The sequence below is a fragment of the Pteropus medius genome, unplaced genomic scaffold (genome assembly GCF_902729225.1).
Source record: "Pteropus medius unplaced genomic scaffold, Ma_sr-lr_union100, whole genome shotgun sequence".
Classification (NCBI taxonomy): domain Eukaryota; kingdom Metazoa; phylum Chordata; class Mammalia; order Chiroptera; family Pteropodidae; genus Pteropus; species Pteropus medius.
This window is the reverse complement of record NW_024349798.1, coordinates 4,475,835-4,496,471: the sequence shown is the minus strand read 5'-3', so window position 1 is coordinate 4,496,471 and position 20,637 is coordinate 4,475,835. Positions and strand designations below refer to the sequence as shown.

General features: G+C 43.6%; 2 protein-coding genes and 1 pseudogene across 5 annotated transcripts in view; 2 read left to right on the top strand and 1 right to left on the bottom strand.

Annotated features, from left to right (window-relative positions):
• The window catches only part of LOC120620502 (ATP-binding cassette sub-family A member 17-like), an 83,017-nt gene extending 75,339 nt beyond the window's left edge, over positions 1-7,678 (bottom strand). Inside the window, exon 1 of the mRNA XM_039885573.1 lies at positions 7,483-7,678. The gene's annotated coding sequence lies outside the window, so the exon portion shown is untranslated. The remainder of the gene's footprint in view (positions 1-7,482) is intronic.
• On the top strand, positions 4,654-4,772 carry LOC120620644 (uncharacterized; annotated as a pseudogene).
• Positions 7,679-8,572: 894 nt separating the features above from the next.
• Positions 8,573-20,637, top strand: part of ABCA3 (ATP binding cassette subfamily A member 3) — a 40,348-nt gene continuing 28,283 nt past the window's right edge. The window contains exons 1-8 of one of the 4 annotated variants that reach the window (XM_039884978.1): positions 8,573-8,765; positions 10,011-10,141; positions 14,991-15,198; positions 16,133-16,365; positions 17,267-17,346; positions 17,530-17,794; positions 18,685-18,812; positions 19,535-19,700. In XM_039884978.1, the coding sequence (XP_039740912.1) occupies positions 17,293-17,346; positions 17,530-17,794; positions 18,685-18,812; positions 19,535-19,700 (613 nt within the window). In that variant the 5' untranslated portion in view covers positions 8,573-8,765; positions 10,011-10,141; positions 14,991-15,198; positions 16,133-16,365; positions 17,267-17,292. Of the gene's footprint in view, positions 8,766-10,010; positions 10,142-10,237; positions 10,258-14,990; positions 15,199-16,132; positions 16,366-17,266; positions 17,347-17,529; positions 17,795-18,684; positions 18,813-19,534; positions 19,701-20,637 lie in introns of those variants that run through there. The other 3 variants (XM_039884981.1, XM_039884979.1, XM_039884980.1) reach the window with 3 other exon arrangements.

Here is a 20,637-nt window from a genome sequence, read left to right as displayed (position 1 = left end):
AAATCTGACAATGATAGCTTAAAAAAAAAACTAAAACCCATTTCACTAAAGACATAAAAGTCCTTAATAACACATAGAATCCAGAATTGCATGAACAAGTGGGAAATTCATCACAGAAATATAGGAATAATTCAATATTTTCACTATTATGATATCTATTAGTATAATTCACCACGTTTTTTGGTCAAAGGATTAAAAATGTATTACTATGTCAATAAATTTCAAAAGGGCATTTGATAAAATTCACCTCTATTTCTGGATCTTTAAAAAAAAATTAAGAAAAAGACTTGTCTATAACATACTAAAAAATATATATATCTCAAATCAAAAGCAAAGCTTCTTGTTGGTGACTACTAGAAAAATTCACAGTTAAAACAGAATCAAGACTAGAATGCCAGCTCCAACATTATTTTCTAACATTGTTCTGTAAATGCTAACCCAGAGTCATTGGGTCCAGTTATGAGGGCTGTTCCTCACATAAGGGCACCTGGCCAAGGGGATGAGAATGGGGGCTGAGATCCAGTCCGTGCTCTATTCACCCTGGCACAAGGCTGGGTCAACTGGCAGAAAGAGTGTCTTTTGCTAATTGGTCCATTCAGAGAGGTGCCTTTATCTAATTGGTGGGTGTCACTTTTTGGCAATTCCTTGGCTGGCACAGTATACTATATGAGCTCTTAGTGGCAATGTGCTACTAAATTAGATGATAGAATGAATCAAGAAGCATAAAAATAGGTAAAGAGGGAACTAGTTTATGATTACTGGCACATTATAAAATTGTATACACAGAAAACCCAAAAGAATAACAAACGCTGTAAGAAACAGTGAAAGGTAAGATGGCTGGTAACAAATTTAGTATTTTTTTAAATCAATGATTTTCCTATAAACAAACCAGCTGGAAAAATACATTAGAGGAAAAGATCACTTTCACAATAGCAATACCATAAGGAAACATTTAGGAATAAATGTAACAAGCTATATGCCGATATGACCTATATGAAGAAAACTTAATATGAAGAAAACTGTAAAACTCCTAGCAAAAGACATAAAAAAGGCTTGAATAAGCAGAGAAACATATCTTGTCCTTGCATAGGAAGAGTCAATATTGTTAAGATATTAATTCTCCTAAATAAATCTACAAATTTTACATGTAAATTTAGCATTTAGAATAAAGATATCAACAAGATTTTTTAAAAACTGGCTCTGAAGTCCATATAAAAGTATAAAGGTGTGAGATTACCAAGAAAATTCTAAAATAGATAAGGACCAGAGACTATCCAAATATTAAAATATGTTGTTATACAGCTTTATTAATTAAAACAATATCGAACTAGGATAGTAACAGATGAATAAAAAAGAAGAACCTAAATATACACCCATGTATCTATGGGAATTTAGTATGTGATAAAAATAGCATTTCAAATAAACTGAAAGAGTATAATCAAAACAATATTTATGCCTATTCGCTCAACGACTTACATGAAACAAACCAATTCCTTGAAAGACACAAACTACCAAAATTCACACTCAAGAAGTAACAGGTAAACTAAATAGTCCTATATCTACTAAATAAATTATATTTGTAGTTAAAAACCTTCCAAAATAAAACCAGGCCGAGATGGTTTTATTGACAAATTTTAACAAACATTTAAGGAAGAAATAACACTAATTCTACACGATCTCTTCCAGGAAACACAAAAAGAGGAACTACTTCTCAATTCATTTTATGAGGTCCAGGTTACCCTGACACCATAGCCAGACAAAAACATTATAAGACATACAGTAAAAAAAATATAAGGCAAAAAGAAACAAAAGTCATTCTCAGATGACATAATGTCCTATGTACAAAATCCCAAGATACCTACAAAAAAATTCTAAAACTAATAGATAAGTTAACAAGATAACAAGAGACAAGGTCAATATACAAAATTGATTGTATTTCTATATATTAGTGAGAAACAAATGAAAGCCCAAAGTTTTTATAAAGTACCATTTGTGCCTGGCTTGAGGATACCTGGTGGGAGCTTTAAATTGATCTGTGGTTGATTACCGCTAGTGCTGGTTTTGGAGGTGCGTGTATGAGGCTTTGCTGTGAACTGAGGCTGGCTGCCACTAGTGCCTGGCATGGAATTCTTTGGTGCGCATCATGATGCAAGCGGAGGCCATCCTCCACTTCTGCCAGGCTGGTGGCCCCTTATTTGTAGCCGTGCTTTAAACCAATGCTGGCCACAGCTTCTGCCAGGCTTGAGGCCACCTGATGGGAGTTACAATGCAAGTTGACACTGGTCACCACTTAGGATGGGCTCGGGACTGTTTAGCAAGAGGTAGAGGACACACCAAGGTCAGATGCTGCTTATTTGTGGTTTGTGGAACTTTGAGAGACTTTAGGAAAGTCTGTAGCACAAGTTGAGGCAGGCCACTTATAGAGAAAAGCCACTGGAAGCAGCTGTGGTGAGGGGAACAGTGTTAGCTAGGTTAAAGAAGAGTTCATATTTGACACCTACCTATACCTGTCAGCTGGACAGGGGGAGGGCTCAACAAAAGAATAATGACATCTTCCAGCATTGCCATCTCTAGAGATAGCTAATCTGATCTCTGCCCCTCCCCAATGTCCCTGGCACTTTTCAAGTTGCTGCCCCTGAGTTGGAGCTTGGAGTGAGTGTGAGCGAGCAAGTCCATGTACAGGCCTCTCATGAGGAACCCCTTGGACTCCAGCAGCCCTCATCTCACTCAGATGCAATCCCTGCTGGTTTTCACAGCCAGACATTATAGAGACTCCTTTTCCTGCACTGGGCTCCAGGCTGGGGAGCTGAGTGTCCGGCAGACACTTCCTCATTCCTCAGGGGTAATTTCTGTAGCCAAGATATCCCTCCTGGTTCTTATTTGCCATACCATGGGTGTGGGACCTGCAGGATCCAAGTCTCCACCCCTCCCACCAGTCCCATGGCTTCTTTATATTCTTAGTTAGAGGATTTCTGTTCAGCTAGTCTTATAGGTGGTTCTCAATGATGGTTGTTCTATAATTTAGTTGTAATTTTGATGTGGTTATGGGAGGAGGCAAGTACAGTGTTTACCTATTCTGCCATCTTGATGGAAGCTCTGCAGTATCTTTTGTAGGTAACAACAAGCTGATTCTAAAATCTATATGAAATGGCAAAGAGACTAGAATAGCCAAATCATTTTGAAAAAGGAACAATACTGGAGGAATCTTACTACCTTGTTTCAAGTTGATATAAAGCTACACTAATGAAAAGAATATGGTATTGCTGAAGCATAGGCAGGCAAACTGGCCCACGAGCCAAATTCAGCACACTATCCAATTTTCTACAGCTTGCAAACTAAAAATGGTTTTGACAACTTTTAATGGTTGGAAGAACTGCCCTCAACCACTATTACTCAACACTAAATAGCTTTTGAAGTTACCTTTTGTAATGCTTATATGTGAAACTTATACTGTGGTACAGACATTTTGATGACAACAGACTTTGTTTGAATCACAAGTAATGGCCAGCTGCTTTAAGAAATGGCATGCTGTCAAAAGATAAAATGAGAAATGAAATCTTCATTTCCACACAAATATGCAGCAGATATATCTTTCAAGGTCAAACTATAGTTCCAGCAGAATTTTTTCAGATCTTGATATAAGTGCAAAGGAAATTTTCATATTTCAAAATCCATTTAACTATGCAATTGATGCATTTCCACAAACTCTTCAATTGGCTGTAATTAATCTATAACATAATAACTGGTTAAAAGGCAAATATCGAGAGAATCTAAAATAATCTATCAATGCTTTTCAAGCACTCGATCAATATCATATCTTCATGGTGAAATATACAAAATCTTGTTACAGATCAGCATTAACAGCTAAACATTTACAATCAGTTTTGCTGGTAGGAAAACCTATCTTTGAACCCCAGCTAAGCAATATGTTATCCCATAAAATAACTTCATTTTCTCCATTAGTAGATATATATTACCAAAAAAATTGATTATTATATTGAATTTCACTAATAAAAATTTTGTAGAAATTTTGTTTTGTCTTATACAATAAGTATCTAGATGATATCATCAATTTTGCCCGTTGCCATGCACCGCCTAAAAATTTTTCTATTTGCCCATTACAGAAAAAGTTTGTCAAACCCTGGGCTAAAGATTGAAGATACATAGATCAATGGAGCAGCAAAAGAGAGCCCAGAAATAGACCTATACAAATATGAGTAATTTTCAACTTGGGTGCAATTCAATGAAAAAAGAATAGTCTTTTTAACAAATGGTGGCGGAATAATTGGAATCCATGGATGGGGGGAAACCCACTTTGATATATATCTCAATCTATTATATGAAATTAATTCAAAATAGAGCAGAGATCTAAATGCAAACCTAAAATTATAAACTTCTAGAAAAAACACAGGAGACTATCTCTGTGACCTTGGATTAAGCAAATATTTCTTAGTTATGATACCAAAAGCATAAAAGAAAAATTGATAAATTGGACTTTGTTAAAATTAAAAACTTTTTCTCTGCAGAAGACTGTTAATAGAATGAAAAGACAAGCCATAGATTGGGAGAAAATATTTGCAAATCGCTTATCTGACAAAAGATTTGTATCCAGATATACACAACTCTCAAAATTCAACAATAAGAAAACAATTCCTCTACGGCCATGCCACCCTGAACAAGCTAGATCCTGTCTGATCTCAGAAGCTAAGCAGGGTCAGGCCTGGTTATTACTTGGATGGGAGACCACCTAGGAAGACCAGGCGCTGTAGGCTTAAAAAATAAAATATAAGGGATTGTAAACTGACAAGTTCCTTGCAATCTGTGAGGCCAACCAACGGTTGCCTCGCCTACAAAAGGAAAAAGAAAATAACTCAATTTTTCAAACAGGCAAAAATAAAAAAATTAAAGATGCTTCAAAAAAAAGATATATAATTGGCAAATAAGCCCACGAAAAGATGTTTAATATCATGTCATTAGGGAAATGAAAATTTAAATCACAATAAAATGTTACTATATAGCTACTAAAATGGCTAAGAAAAATAAAGTGCTGGCAAGGATATACAGCAACTAGAACTGTTATATATTGCCAGTGACAATGCAAAATGGCACTGCCACTGGAAAATATTTTGGCAGTTTCTTATAAAGCTAAACATACACTTTCATGCCACCCAACAATCCCATTACTAAGTTTTGCCCAAGAAAAATAAAAATTTTTATTTAAAATGTGGAAATTTTATTTTTACACAAGAATCTGTACACAAATGGTTATAGGTGGCTTTACTCATAATCTCCCCCAACCTGGAAACTGGGTCCAAGCACTTTTCTAAGTATTTTATGTGTTTTATGTGTTTTAATGCATTGAATCCTCACAACAATCTTATGAAGTGGGTACTATATCTTCCCGTTTTTATACAAGGAAGCCAAGGCACAGAATGGTTAAGTAAGACATTAAGATGTAAGATTCAATTAGAGGCTGCATGGCCAGAGTCAATAATCAGGTTTAACCACTACAATATAATGTCTCTCAATTACTGAATGGAGTATGTATACAGCCCTTGGTGTAGAATGCACCCCCCAATTTTAACATTGTTCTTGTGGAAACAATAAAAAAAAGTCCTATTCTAAAATTCTGCATTGAACATCAGCAACTTTGACACTGCTGTACAAAATATATATATACACATATATATGTATATACAGATATAGATAGATGATAGATAGGTGGATAGATAGATGGATAGATAGATATAGATGATAGAATGTGTCCCTGCAAAAGAAATAGCTGACATCTTGGTTTTGTTTAGAAAATGCATATAGTGTATGGATGTATGTATATATCTATATATGTCGGTCAACTATAGTAATGACTTGGTTCACTGCCTTTTGTAAAGCTATAAGATTAGTTTATAAATGTCACCACCCACTTTTAACTTTTGCAATCAATCTTAAGAAATGTCTGAGCCATGATAACTCCATGGAGTATATCATGTAATTGCTCTGCATATATTCCTCCTATATGAATGTGAGTCATTTACATACCAGAGGCTGTTAAAGAGCCCAGGAACCTGAACACCTGGGTCTCAGCTCTACTGTGTAACTTTGAACAAATTATGACCCTAATCTGGGAGTCCATGTGGAGGGAAAAGACTAGAGAGAACATATAGGTTTGGCCTTTTTTTGGCCCCTGAGCAGAAATTTGATAAATTTTACAGTGACTGTTGAAAAACATCAAAAGGGTTCAGTGATTGTGTGTAGTTTTTTTTGAGCAAGAGTCCAGAGCCTGGACTCTCTGCACATAACAATTTTCCTTTGCCAGTGACCTTCACACCCTCCCAGTTCATGATTACGATAATAATAATTACAAGAGCAGACACCAGTGATGTGATTAAGAACAAAGATATACAATTAGTACTCTGCAATTGTTTGTCTTGATCTGCATTGTCATTCTTCTTCCAGCTCCCCATCCTCACCTGGGGAAATTCTGAGCCAGCCAGTTCTGTTCCTGGATTTGGTTATGCAGAACCAGGATCAGGTTTAGAAAAGGCTGGACAAAATTGCAAGGTGTAACCAATCTAAGTTGGAAATGGCAAGGATTGGTCTTGAAAGTAAAAAGATTAAGTGAAGACGAGGCAGGGTGAATGGAAGGACTGGTCAGCCAGGTTCATAGAATTTTCCGGTAGACATTTTGGTTGGGAGGAGGAGTTGTAGTCTGTGAAGAATGATGGAGAGAGAGGGTTTTTAAGATGTTTGTAACTTAATAATCCACTTCCCTACCCATCCTGTAATTGTATTCAATTTTTTTCCTGGATAGTCATTATAGAGACCAGGCTATATAAGTCTCTAGTTATACTCACATTATACTACCATTTATTTGGCATTTATGTGCCAAGCATTGTAATAAGCACTTATGCATTTTCTCACTTGACCCTTTGAGTTTGGTATTATTACTATCATTATTGTTTTAATTTTAGGGATAGGTAATTGAGGTTCAGAAAGGTAAAATGACATGCCTCTAGTTAAGGGATTGAGTTAAGATTTAAAACCAGGTCTTTGTGACTTTTTTACTTAACAAATATTTACCAGTGCCTCCTCTGTGCCAGGCATTCTAGCACCCTTGGAAGTAACCATGAACTAGACAAAATCTCTTTCCTCATGGAGACCACTTTCTGGTGAAGGAGGACAGAGGGAAGAAAAGCAAACAAATAAGTAAATGCCACTTCAGATAGTAAAAGATGTTATGAAGAAAATCAAATGGGGCATTGAGACGCTCGGTCACTAATCTATAAGGAGTCTTCGGGTGGCAAGAGAATTAAACCTCCTGACTTGGGTCATTTCAATCAGTCGCATCCTGATCCCACTAGGAGTGAAGACCAAAGCCGGGCTGGTCAGCAGGCGGCGCCCGGGTGAAGGCCGGCCTGCTTAGGCCCAGCAACCGCTATTAGGAACTGCCAGAGGTTGGGCAGGGAGAGCTGAATGGCCTACCTGTGGGTGCACCTCAGGTCACCGGAGGATCCTCAGAGTCGTCGGGTCGCTGGAGACCTGGGCACTCAGGGACCCAAGTAGGCCAAGCCGCGGTGACTGTTGGCCCCGCGCTGTCCACACTCCAGCCCAGGCCACCCTCACCCAGCCCCACCCCTGCCACGAGACCCTCCCACCCCAGGTGACCCCGATCAGGCCTCGGGACCCTCTCGGCCTAGGTGACCATGCCCCGGAATCCTCTTGCACAGGCTATCCCTGCCTGGCCTCTTAACCTTTCTGCCCAAGGTGACCCCAAGCTGACCCACGAATCTCCTGCTACAGGGGATCCCTGCCCATGCCCTGGGACCCTCTCGGCTCCAAGTGACCCAGACCCGACCTTGCTATCCTCTCGTCCAAAGTGACCCTAACCCGACTAACGACCCTCTTGTCAAAGGTAATCCCAATCTAGCTTTGGGTCCCTCCTCGCCCCAGGTGACCCCAACTTGGCCTTGGAACACACCGATCCGATGTGGCCCTGGCCTTACCCGCAACCTCCTACTTTAAGACCCGATCTCGGGATTCCCAGGCCTCCCCATCCTTTTGAACCTGTGCTCTTTGATAGTAGCCACAGCCTGGGATGCCCAGCCTTCCTGCCCACCCAATACAGCCATTTTCCAGAAAAATTCCTCGTCCACCCTGAGCCTTGCCCACCCTGGCAGCCGTCAGCGCCAGGCCTGACTGGGTCCCCGACACATGAGACGAGTGGCCCAGGAGGGGCAACGCCGAGCGAGGGATAGGGCCAAGCGAAGGGTCCACACCTTCTCTGTGAGGAGAAGGGGACCCATGCCCAACAAAAAACAGTACTGGAGGGGAAATGGAAGAAGGCCAATGAAGGTCGAGGTTCAACCGAGGACTGCTCAGCAGCTTGGCAGCGCCTGTAGACAACACGATTTTCCCCAGGGTCTGAACCCTCAGGCCGCCCCAGTGTCGTGCACCCCCTGCTGGCAGTGGCCTGCGTGCGATGCACTGCGCAGGCGCGAGAGGGGCTGGGAGACCTGGGTAGGCGGGGCACCCGCAGGGGTGGCCTTCTGCGCATGCGCGAGCCAGCCGGCGCGCCCCCTGCAGGAGCTGGAGCGGTCAGGTCTATAAGCTTGCGGCAGGTTGCAGGCGCCCCCTCCCCGCCGTGGCGGCCTGGCAGCTGTCACAACCTGTCGCCGCTGCAAAGCCGGAGCGGAGCCGTGGGCCGAGGGAGGGGACCCCGCGAAAGGGCAGCGCTCCCGCCGCTGCCGCTCCAGTGCCGAGGGTCGGTGAGTGCCGCCAGGACCCGCCGCGCGCGCACGCTCGCTCGCTCACAGGGCTCACCGCTGCGGGACCGCTTCCTAGCCCGGGTCGCCCCCAGCCCCAGCCGGCCTGCCCTCGGACCCCTGCGGCCTTGCACCGCCCCGCCCTGCCTGCGCCCTCGGGCCCCGGCCCAGCAGGTGCTTCTCCCGGCAGAGCCAGGCCGGCCTGACTCAGGCTTCTCCTCCGCCCGAGCCTCTGGGCGTGTCCCATCCCCGCAGACAGGTCATTGAAGCCGGCAGCCCTCGGAGAAACTTAAACCTTCCCGGAGACAGAATCTCTGTGGAATCTTTTGTGCCAAGCCGACATAAGACCCGCCGGCGTTCATCCAGGAGGCACTCTGAGCACCTGCCTGCTAGAGCCATACTGCGTCCCAGGGTAGATAGCCAAGGCAGAGGGCTGCCGAGGATGCTGCTGGCTCATCTCTCTCGGTGCAGAGATTCCCAGTGTGGGTGGGAATGCTTCCTCGTCTCGTCCACCTTGCTCCCAACCCTCATTCCCAGAACGGGGGGTCCAATGGGGGTTCAGGGGTCCACTCTTAGTGTGTGGGGGACGGAAGGAAGCGAACTCCTGATCTAAGTGGAGGGGCCTGCAACAACCCTAAGTACAACCTCTGGTGTCCATGGTCAGTCTGGATTTGGTATGAATCTGTTCTTTCAACAGTACACTATAAGCTTCATGAGAGCAGGGCCTGTCTCCTGTAGGAGGGCCACCTCCTCACTTCCTTGAATGTCGTTTAATTAAAGCCGTTGCCTTATAGGATTATTTGTTTGTTTGACCCTTTGCCTCCTGAACTGTGAGCTCCTTGAAGTCAGGGACTGGATCTTGTCTGGGCTTACATTCCCAGCATATAGCCAGCACATGGCACATGACAAGGCAGTCAAGGAACCCTTGATGAATGAGTGGCTGAGACCCTGTAACTGGAGTGGAGACCCAGGCAAGTTGCGAGTAAAAGGGTTATGCTTTTCTCTTGAGCAACTATATCATTTGATTACGTACATTTTGATGCTGCCTTTTGTCAACTTGAAAAGGTGATGGCTGATTTCCTTTAGAAAGTTTGCACCATGGGAAATCTAAGAGAAAGTGAAAATGGGTAAAAATGGATGCCCTGAGAATCTACTCCACCCCCTTATTTAACTTCTCAGAGAATTTTTTTTAAGCGAACACTTGCTTATTATGTTTGACAAACAGGATGGCATTGTTCCCTCTCTAAGGTGATCTACCACCATTCTGACGAGACAGCCTTTGGAACAAGAGAGGGTAGCACAAGTTGTTTTTAAAAAGACATGTGCCAGGCAGTCTCATGGGAACCTGTTTTGACTTAGTCTCAACTGGGAAGGCCCAGGTAAGACTCACTAGTTAACATTTTCTTCTCCAGGCCTATTTCCCAAGATGGCAATAGACACCTCTGTTATTGAGTCTGTTGAGGGTGAAGCATTCTAGAACTTGGGAGAATGATGGGTAAGGCTTTGTTCGTGACTGAAAGACTAACTGGATGTAGTCCCTGCTCTTGTGTGGTGCTAAACAGATGATTTATTCACAAGTAACTGTGACATATGACAGAACAAAATAAGTGCCACATGAAACATCTAGAAAAGCTGCTGCAGGTGTATAGGGATGGAGGTTGGATGGCTCTCAACAAGAGCAAGTCTCAACCTTGGCTGCACATTAGAATCACCGGGGCAAGAGTCCCATGCCTAGAGCAGAGCCCACGATGTCTAGGGGTGGGTTTCAGACATCAGTTTCTGAAAAGCACCCCTGGAAGACTCCGTTGTGCAACCAAGATGAAAATCCCCTGAGCAAAGGTTATCAGTGGCTGCTTCACAGAGGTGCTAGGACTGGACTGGGAAATGATAAGTAGGATTTCAGGTGGAGACAGGTTTGGTGGGTGGCATTCCAAACAGACAAAACCACAGAAGGCCCAGACCCCAGTGGGAAAGTGTGCCAGTCCCTGTCTCAGGGGACTTGAGTAGTGCCTGTCCCCCCCGAATGGCTCCAAGTTGTTTGTGTATTTTAAGAGATGTGGAGTCAACAGGTAGGCAAGCACCTTTGCAGGAGCTGAGTAATGAGCTTGCTGCGTTGCTCCTTACAGAAGATCCATGGTTACATCTCCCTGTGGATTCTCAGTTGCCTCATTACCTCATTTCCTACACCTAGAGAGGCAGATGAACTAGCAGGACTGGAAATGGACTGAGGCCACAGCAGGGGTTAGAAAAGCAGGCAGTGGCACAGATTTTGTGGAACTCCCTCCTGATAGCCTCCTTTGGGCCACATCTTTAGCTTAAAATATATGCCCTACCAACCCCTACCAGGAACTTCAGTGTAAACTCAGCTACGTGATCTTGAGATGGCCACCCCACCCCTGAACAGAGCTGGTGGTGGTGTCGAGTGTGAGACCAGCACACTAGGTCTCCACCTGAGCTTCCCAATGCAAGTGACCACAGCCACAAACCTGTCCGGGGAGGGGGGTAGGGCAGGGGTGGGAGGCCCTCAGACAATGACTGAGCCTTATGGATTTCTTCCCTCATCCAAGCCAGGGCCACTTGTGTAAATAAATTGTCCACAAACTTTTTCTTGTGCACTTTCTTGTGTGAAAGAATTTGAGCATGTACCCCATATATTTTATTTATTTATTTATAAATTAGGTGTATGCTACTGTCCTGAATATTATGGACATAGAAATATACACAAATATAGAACCTTTAAAGGGATGAGAGGCGAAGTGAACATGATTAAATTTTTTCAGTGTATTAATGGTATGGAATCTATCGTACAAACATATGCTGTTTTTAAAGAAAGACATGTGATCGAGTCTACATCCCACTTATAAAATGGTGAAACATATGTCCTAGCATTTGAAAATCTGTTTCATTCTGTGTTCTATTTATTTCAGTTCCTAGTTCTTGTGGTGCATAGTGTTAACAGGTAAACAGTACGCACCTCGTGAAGGCACAGAAACGGTGCTGTGAGTCCGGTACTTGTTTTTCAATCTCCCTCACCAATCATGCAAGGGCTCTTGATGAATTTGGGCTGATAAACATTCAGGGGCTATCAGGGAGGTAGAAATCTGGTTCCCAAAGCTTTTGGTGTGCAGGTGTAAGTGTTCGTGTAGTTGGTTCTCTTGCAGCATCCCTGGCAACACAATCACGCAATTGTGGAAACATCTCCAAACATCTATTTTCATAAATGCTCAGTTCTTGGCAAAGATTATTTTGAAAGGGCATAGCTCTCACACATTGTCGCCTTTTCTTTGAAGGGACTCGTTTGGATATGTTGGCTTAAAAGAAATAAGCTAGCTGACGCACCGCTGCAGTCATTTGCCACTGAAAAAAAGAAAGAAAAGTCTTCAGATTTGGAACTTTTCATGAAAGAAAATGTTCATTAAATCCTCAAGTTCTAAATCACAAGATAACCAATGAAACTCCACGTGACAAAAGATACTCATAGTCACTTCTTGAGTCCCTACAAAGTATTGTAAAACTTTGGCAATTTAAGAGTCTTGTTTTTGTTTTTGTTTTAATTGACCACAGTTGACCATGATCTTGAAACATGTAAACTCCAACATGTCTGAGAGGCTTAAAGTAAACTAGTGGGCAAAGACCCGCTGTCACCCCCATGTCACAGAACCCCTCCTCTGTCAGGGTGCCACGGCCACTGACATACTGGCCAGCAAGGGTGCCAGGGTCAGTCCATGTATTAAATATTAGTAAAGCCATTTTTTCTCATTTTTTAAAGAAAAATACTTATAAGTAGAATTTCTTACATTCCTTGCTCTATAAATGTGCCTACTATTTTCAGCCTGTGTTTATAGTGTTTGTGGTATTTGAATATTTCATCTGCAGAATATAATAAATTAGACATTTTCGTATATGCACCACCACCACCACCACCCCGAAAAAGACCATGTAGTCAGTAAAAGATTAAGCAAAATAAAGTACTCTAAAGCGGCATTATTGCACATTTGGACTCCCACCCCAGCTATCTTCTTGGCACAGCGTACATGGCCGTGATGGCTTCCCTTTCTGGCTCATTCTCTGCGGTTCTCTCCATACTTCTCAGAACTACTTGTGATTCCCCACACACTTTTACTTCTCTGTGATCTTGTAATACCCTCCCCACCCCAACTAACAAGAAACTTGAGACAGTCACCCATGTAACCCTCCTCCTGGGAGCCTTCCCAGAGTGCTCTCTCTTTTACACACACACACACTCCGAATTCAATCTTCTCCAGAATCTCACGATGCTTTATTTGGCTTCAGTTATAGCAATTAAAACACGTGCAAACATTCACAGACTGTGAATGCCTTGGATTAAGAACATTGGGATTTTCGTTTCCAAATTCCTAGTACCTGGAACAAGTGCCCATCACACAGTGAGCACTTGCCAAATGTTTGCTGGATGAATACATGCTTTTTTGTCTGTGTGTCCTAAAAGGCCACAGATTCTACCACAAACATTAAGTACGTGTCATGCCTTCTTCAGTGTGTACCCACATAGACTTTAAATACTGCTGACTATTGTGGATTCCCCATGTCAATAAGGAAGTGCTTTCCTTGCTGAGATGGGTCCTCACCCACCTCAGTCCTCAGGAAAAGTGCCGAGTCCTGGCCAGCGCCACCAACAAGGCCATCTCTCTATTCCATATCTGTGGTAAAGAGGGCAGAACCATGGTTTTCTGCTCTGTGTGTGACATTAGGAGGTAAGCCTGTGGCTTTATTGAGACTTCCTCCTTCCCACCAATACCTCTCTCCAGGCCTGTGCAGACTTAGACTTCCACAGAAGGAGATGTGCTGAGCCTGCGATACAACAGGAACACGTGACATAATGGGGTGTGTGCCTTGCACAGGGGCCCTGTCCACTTTTGCTTGCTGGTCTTGAGGCCTGCTCAGCAGTGACCTCTCTAGAACTGTTAACACCATTCTGTTCCATATATGCAAAAATAATTTTCTTTTTGCACAAGCGCATATAAATTGGAGAATATATTTAAGCCCATAATGAAAAAAAACAAAAAACAAAAAAAATGGAGGTGTCTGAACCCCTTAATGTGTGTTAAAGAGTGCTGCTGAGTGGTGGGTCCCTGAAGAACTGAGGGTGCTCGTAAACTGGCACAACCTGTAGCTCTTAAACTAATGCTACTGGGAAAACCATTTTTAGAGGAATTCTATGTGTCATCAAGAGACTTCTCAGAAATTAGCAGCCCACAGTATGCACTCACTCTGGACCAATTCAATTGCTTACCTAAAAAGCAAACATTGAAATACTCAACGATTTGTGTAATGTTTAATATTTTAACAGTAAGCAAATAAGCCTTTTAGTAGAAAAAAAAGCTTTCCCTTCCCTTCCTGGCTGTGTCCCTGGAGGAGTGAAGTGAGCCTCTGCAGAGGAAAGTTCTCAGATATGCTCTTGTGGGGCGGAGGTGATGGCTTTGCAAGTGGCCAAGTGTTTGCCTTAGAGTAGAACCCGCCTGGGCTGGTTCTGGATCGAGGCCATCCCCACTTTGGGGACTTTTGGTGCCAAAGGATCAAGTATTTTAAGGAACTTTAACTTCCTTTCCTCATGTACATTTGCTTTTGTAACCAGAAAGCTTTCCCAATTTTGTAATTCCGGGAATCTCCTTTAAATTCTTTTTTTACTCAAACAGAACAAATGCAAGTATAATATTTGGCAAGACTTCAGATAAAGCTTGGCATGTGCAAAGCAACGAGCTGGGTGCTGTGGGGGACAGAAATAAATAAAATACCTACTAAGGTTGGTGGGGCTCAAGGGATTTTTTTTCTTATGATTTCTAATGCTATGTTTTGGGACTAATATATACAAATTTCTAAAAAGATGTTTATTGTTTTTAAATACACAAAGATGTAATGGCATAGCAGTTTAAAACGCAGACTGGGAGGTTCAGATCCTGGCTCTGTGGCTTTCTTGCTGTGTGATCCTGGGGCAGGTTTTTCCTCCTAGTTTCTTCATCTATAAAAGGGCGATGATACCAGAAGCCGGAGCTGGATTAGGAGGCTGTATAAGTATAAAAATATATAATATAAAAGCTTCTTATCTTTTAATGTAGCAGGAGAGAACAAAAGCTACCCTTGCGATCTGATCTCTGTTTTCCTAAATTCATATTTCTTTGTTATCGTATCTGCTCTGTTTTAAGTAACATACTTAAGTGTTTTATGATTATTTTCCAAATTATGTTCTAGCACCCTCCATTTGCCCAGAGGTGCCAGAGAGTCATGCCAGTGAGCCCCAGGCCCCTCCTGATGTCCCGAGAGGCCCCAGTGCTCCTGATCTCCAAGTTCACCCCACTGGCCCCACCCAAAAGCCCTCCACGCAGGGCCGCCTCCTCCCGGCCAGTCCTCCCATAGCCCTGGAGGAAGACTGCAACCACGGACCTCTCCCAGGACTCAGGTCAGTTCCCAGATGTTGCTGTCCAGCCTCATAGGAAGATGGACAGTCTGTCTTCCTGCTCATCCCTCCCCAGCCCCTCTTGGGCCTAGAGAGATAGGATTAAGCATGGAGATGTGTCTTTCATGGCCAGACTTTTCCAGAAAAGGCAATCTCTGACCAGAATACCTCTTTGAACTGTGACATGTTTTCCATTCCCCTCTTAGAAGAGGAAGAAAGTTCATCTTGGTCAAGCCATATTAGCCTCAGGATGACTGGCCCCAGCTGGAGGCCCTGTCTTTCCCTCTAAGCCTAACTCACTTATAGAAACCTTTCATAAACCAAAGGCCTCCGTGGGTATCATTAAATCACTGCTCTTATATTAATTGTCTACAACTGATTCTTAAGATAGCCTTGTTAATTTTAAAAGAATTTGGATAATTTATTAAATTGTCACTTAATTGTACTTCCTACTGTTTTAGCTTCAGTTTCTTCACATTTTAACCATGTGATTAACTGAAAGCCATATTTTAAATTAATGTGTAAAAAAAGTTCTTGCAGTTTTGTTGTCTATAAATATTTAAAGCATAACTTTTGACTTACGGTTATTAGATATGGACACACACATCTTTTCTAAAAAAGCAAGAGCTTAATTTTTAAAAAGAGCTTTAATGGAAATGATTTTCAAATGACCAAAGCCAAAAGCAAAACTAGACATTTTGAAAAACAAACCAAAAAGCTCTTACTCCACACACACTGGGTCTTGAGGCAGGTCCTTTGAGCAGTAGTGTTAGCTCATATTCTCTAATGAATGATTGACTAGCCATTTGTCTGAGTCTTCCATGGTATCTTAACCCACTTAATGGATGACGGTAGGCTAGTATCAGCTTGAATGTGGAGCCAGTTCACTGAACTCAGAATGCTTCCCCTGAGTCACAGAGCTTCTCTCCACTTAAAGGACTGTGAGCTGTGAAGGCTTCCTCTCGCTCCACCTGAACTTTGGCAAGTGGACGGTGACTAGGAGTTCTCTGGGGCCTCCCTCTTCTGCCACCTTCGCTGCCTACCTTAGGTTTGAGCAGCCTGGTCCACGCCTTGGCCTCCATGCCCGCAGCTTTCGGAACGTGGTACCTCTGTGTCCTGGGCCTTGTGGGGTCTTTCTGAGCTAATTCAGACCACTTCCTTCTTTAGCAGGTAAGCATCTAATGAACTCTGGGCTGAGTGTCTCTGCTTCTCGCACCTAAAATCTAGTGAAATGGGTTTCCCTTAATCGAGGGAGAACTTTCTAAACCTCTGCTATCTCTTATGTTTGGTAATCTCTCAGCCTACTTACCCAGCTTTCCCAGTTTTATGTGCCGGATTTAAATATAATATTCATAGTGACACAGATAGATTTTCTTTGGAGGAAAATGACCACGCTTGTGTGGAGGCTCACATACCGATCTCAGAGTTAAAGCAGAAAAACTGGTCCCTAGGGCTTGAGGTGGGAAGGCATGCTCCATCATCCACCCATGTGTCTATGTACCTGTGTCCTGCTCCTGGGTCAACCAGGCAAGGGAGGGCCACAGAGGGATCAGGAAACCCCAATCCCAGGCCTCTCCTCCCTCTTCCCCACAACAACCCTCTCCAAGTCTTAGAAATCATCCCCACCCTTACTCCAAGCCAGGACCTTTTACTCATTCTGTTTTTGGCTGAGAGTAAAGTCAGGGAAGAGAATTCCATCAGCATGAATATTTTGCTAAGAAATAGCACATTCATATGAACTACAAAGAACACCTGAATAATGTTTATAGAATGATAAATAGCACTCCAGCAGTCACGTCACGTATAAAAGCCTGTTCAGTTGATCTTATGTTCTGAAAAGAAACAAGGTCAGTTTCATAAAAGAGTGTGTATTCGAGTGTAAGGAATAGAACTGGTGTCTTTCTCTCCTTGGTTCTACTTTGAGTTACAGTGGTATAAACGGTGAGGAGAAATGTGGAGAGGAAGGTATGTGTCCCAAGACTGAATCATCTCCACTTTTCCCTGTTCTCCCCCAAACATGAATCATGTTTTCATGGCACACGCTAACTTTTTGTCTTTGGTCTGTAACTAGTGCTGAGCATCCCTCCTGGCAAGAGGATGGCAGTGCTCAGGCAGCTGGCTCTCCTGCTCTGGAAGAACTACACTTTGCAGGTATGTCCCACCTTTGGGGACATGGCAGGAGGAAGAACATGCCCACCATGTGGGTGCCTTGGGAGGCAGGGGCTCAGGGCATGAGAGGAGCCTGGTAGAGGAGGCACTCCTGGAGGAGGGGGCTCTATGAGCTCACTCCTCTACCTTGTGATCCACCGTCATGTGGTTCCATTTCTTTTCCAGAAGCGGAAGGTCCTGGTGACAGTCTTGGAACTCCTCTTACCCTTGCTGTTTTCTGGGATCCTGATTTGGCTTCGCTTGAAGATCCAGTCGGAGAATGTGCCCAAGGCCACCATATACTCCACCCAGTCCATCCAGGAGCTGCCCCTATTCTTCAGCTTCCCTCCTCCAGGAGATGCCTGGGAGCTAGCCTACATCCCTTCCCAGAGTGATGCCGTGAAGACCATCACAGAGACAGCCCGGAGGGCGCTGGTGATCAACATGAGACGTAAGGTGTTCTGTGGAATCCTTCTCTCTGTGTGGCTCAAGGCCATTGTCCAGACCTAGCATCTCCTCACATTGGCTGTGTCTCATTATAAAGTGGGGACCAGAGTTGTGAGGGCCAAATGAAGTGACGAATGACAGCTTGAGCAGCAACATACTACCCACAGTGGGAATAGGCAGCCACATACCCAAGGAAGGCTCTTTAATTACAAAGGCAAGATACAGTTTGAAAGCATGGTACCAAGAACCTTTTCTGAGATGTGGTTTGAAGAGGGCAGCTCTAAAAAAAAGTCATTAGGAAGCCTGTTGAAGGACACTCCAGTAAACACATGCTAGTCACCTTTTCTAGCTCTTTGCTTTCAGGATAAAAAGTGTTATCCCATTTTTCTCCTTTTGATTTTGATGTCTTCCTCCTGTGTCTTGCTTAATTCAATGTAGCAAACACTTATGGGAAGACCCTTGGTCCCTTACTGAGTGATTATAGTAAAACTTTTATGTGAAGTGGGGTCTGGGTGATAGAGAATCATTTAGCAAAATACATATTAGTGTCTACTTGAATTTTTAAAACTCACCACTATGGCCATGAGGGAGGCTGACCCTGGCAGTGGAACCCAGCACAGGGTGGCCGCCAGCATGGAGGAGGGTTATGGAATTGGTGTTGCTGCCAGCCTTACCTCCAGTCTCTCCAGAAACTGGCTATGATCATGAGTTTCTGTCCATCTTCACAACAGCCCTCCTCTGCCAGAAACAAAAGCCTCCTCAAGTCTCAGGAAAGGTTTGCACAGCCCTAGAGAAACTTGTAAGTTTGCAGTCTTATCTGCAAATGACCTGAACTGTCCAGAGTTTTTCAAGTAGGGGGACAGTTGGGCAATTCAGCTCCAATGCTCTCCACAGTTCGCGGCTTTCCCTCAGAGAAGGACTTTGAGGACTACATCAAGTATGACAACCGCTCCTCCAATGTGCTGGCCGCTGTGGTATTTGAGCACACCTTCAACCACAGCAAGGACCCCCTGCCGCTGGCGGTGAGGACCCAGCCCCACAAAGCCAAGTCCCCTCACCCCTCCGCCTTTTCCACCCCGTGAACTAATTCAGCCTGCAAAAGCACTGTCAGCCTGGGAGTAAATATCCAACTGTCCCTTTGGGTCCAATATTGCCATCTTGGTCCCCACCAAGGGAGCCCTGGGGATGTTTTAGCCCATCAGGCCAGAGCAGTTTAGAAACCTTATCTGCCTGAAGAAAGTGGCCCATAGGCTGTCCCTGCGGGCCCCTCCATATCCTCTCATTCCATAAAAGGTGTTCCTGGCCTCCAGGCCTCTTTGGATAGAGTCAAATAGGATAGATAAGAAAGTAGCAGATACTTGGGACTGAAATATGATGTGGCATTAGCATTTCAATTATATATTTAAAACAAACCCCCCAAAAAGTTCTTTGCTTGCCCAATGACATTAAGACTGGGAAATCATCAAATTCTTATCCACTCGCATATAGAGTTCATGTGGCTATATGGCAAAAGAGGGGCAGCAGAGAACACTCAAGGTGCCCCTGCGGGGCTCCCTGCTCCCCCGGGACAGGATCATTTGTTCTGACATTCCGAGACCACATGGACATTGGTGGGGGAAGGAGGTACTGGGAGAGTAGTGAGTTCACAGAATAACAGAGTCTTCTAACCTTTCTCATTTGATATAGGTGTTTGTTCCTCTATCTGGATGCCTGAGAGCAGTTGGTTTTCTCTTTGTTTCCACAGGTAAAATATCACTTACGGTTCAGTTACACACGAAGAAATTACATGTGGACCCAAACAGGCTCCTTTTTCCTGAAGGAGACAGAGGGATGGCACACCTCTTCCCTTTTTCCACTTTTCCCAAACCCAGGACCGAGGGAACGCACGTCCCCCGATGGTGGAGAACCTGGTGAGAAGCACTTTTCAGGCTGCATTACCCACTGAGGTGCTGACTGGTAATAATCACACGAGGGAAACGGGCCTTGCATTTCTCTGCAGAAATACTTTTAGGAATATTTGACCTTTGTAGGAGAAAGAAGAAAGCATCCAGTAAAACTGGCTCTTGAAAGGCTAAGATGATCTTTGAAAACAGCAAAGGCTTTCTCCTGTTTCTCAGAAGCCATATGCTCTTGAATGAAACATTTATATTTCAGTTTTTAGAAAGCTTCAGTTTGTGTTGAATCTTTTGGGCTCGATTTTACATTTTCCTTATTTTCCTTGCTGCCTCTGTATATACAGTTGTATATGCTTTTTTTTTTTTTAGTATATGTGCTGCCAAAGCGAGCACTTATAGGCTTTTTAAGCAATGTGGTCCTTGTTCTAAATGTCACTGTATTTTGTGAGAGAGGGTACCCATGCCACCCAGGCCTGTACTCCATGCCCCCCTCTCTGTTTCCTGGACTCAGGCTCGGGGACTGGGGCTGCCTTTTTTTCTCCTGAGGCCGTGCCTACTTCTTCTTTAGGCTCAGTTCCTCCCAAGCTTCGCTGTGGACTGGAAAACCATATTCCCAGTTTATTCCCAGTTTATCACTCCTCTCAGGCCCTTTTTTACTTTAAGAAGTTTATTACAAACCACTTCGAGGAGTCAACAAGAGCCAGCACGGAGAAACAACAAGGTGCACAAAGGTCTTACAGCAGCGGCCTTTGGGCTGTGGTGCCTGCATCCTTTTAAGAAGGCAACTCAAGGGCAGAGCTCTCCGTGATTGGCAGAATTATGGCCCTCCAAAGATGTCCACGTCCTAATCCTCAGAACCTGTGAATATGTCAAGACACATTGCAAAGGGAAATTAAGGTGGCAGATAGAATTACAGGTGCTAATCAGCTGGCTTTAAGAGCAAGATTATTAT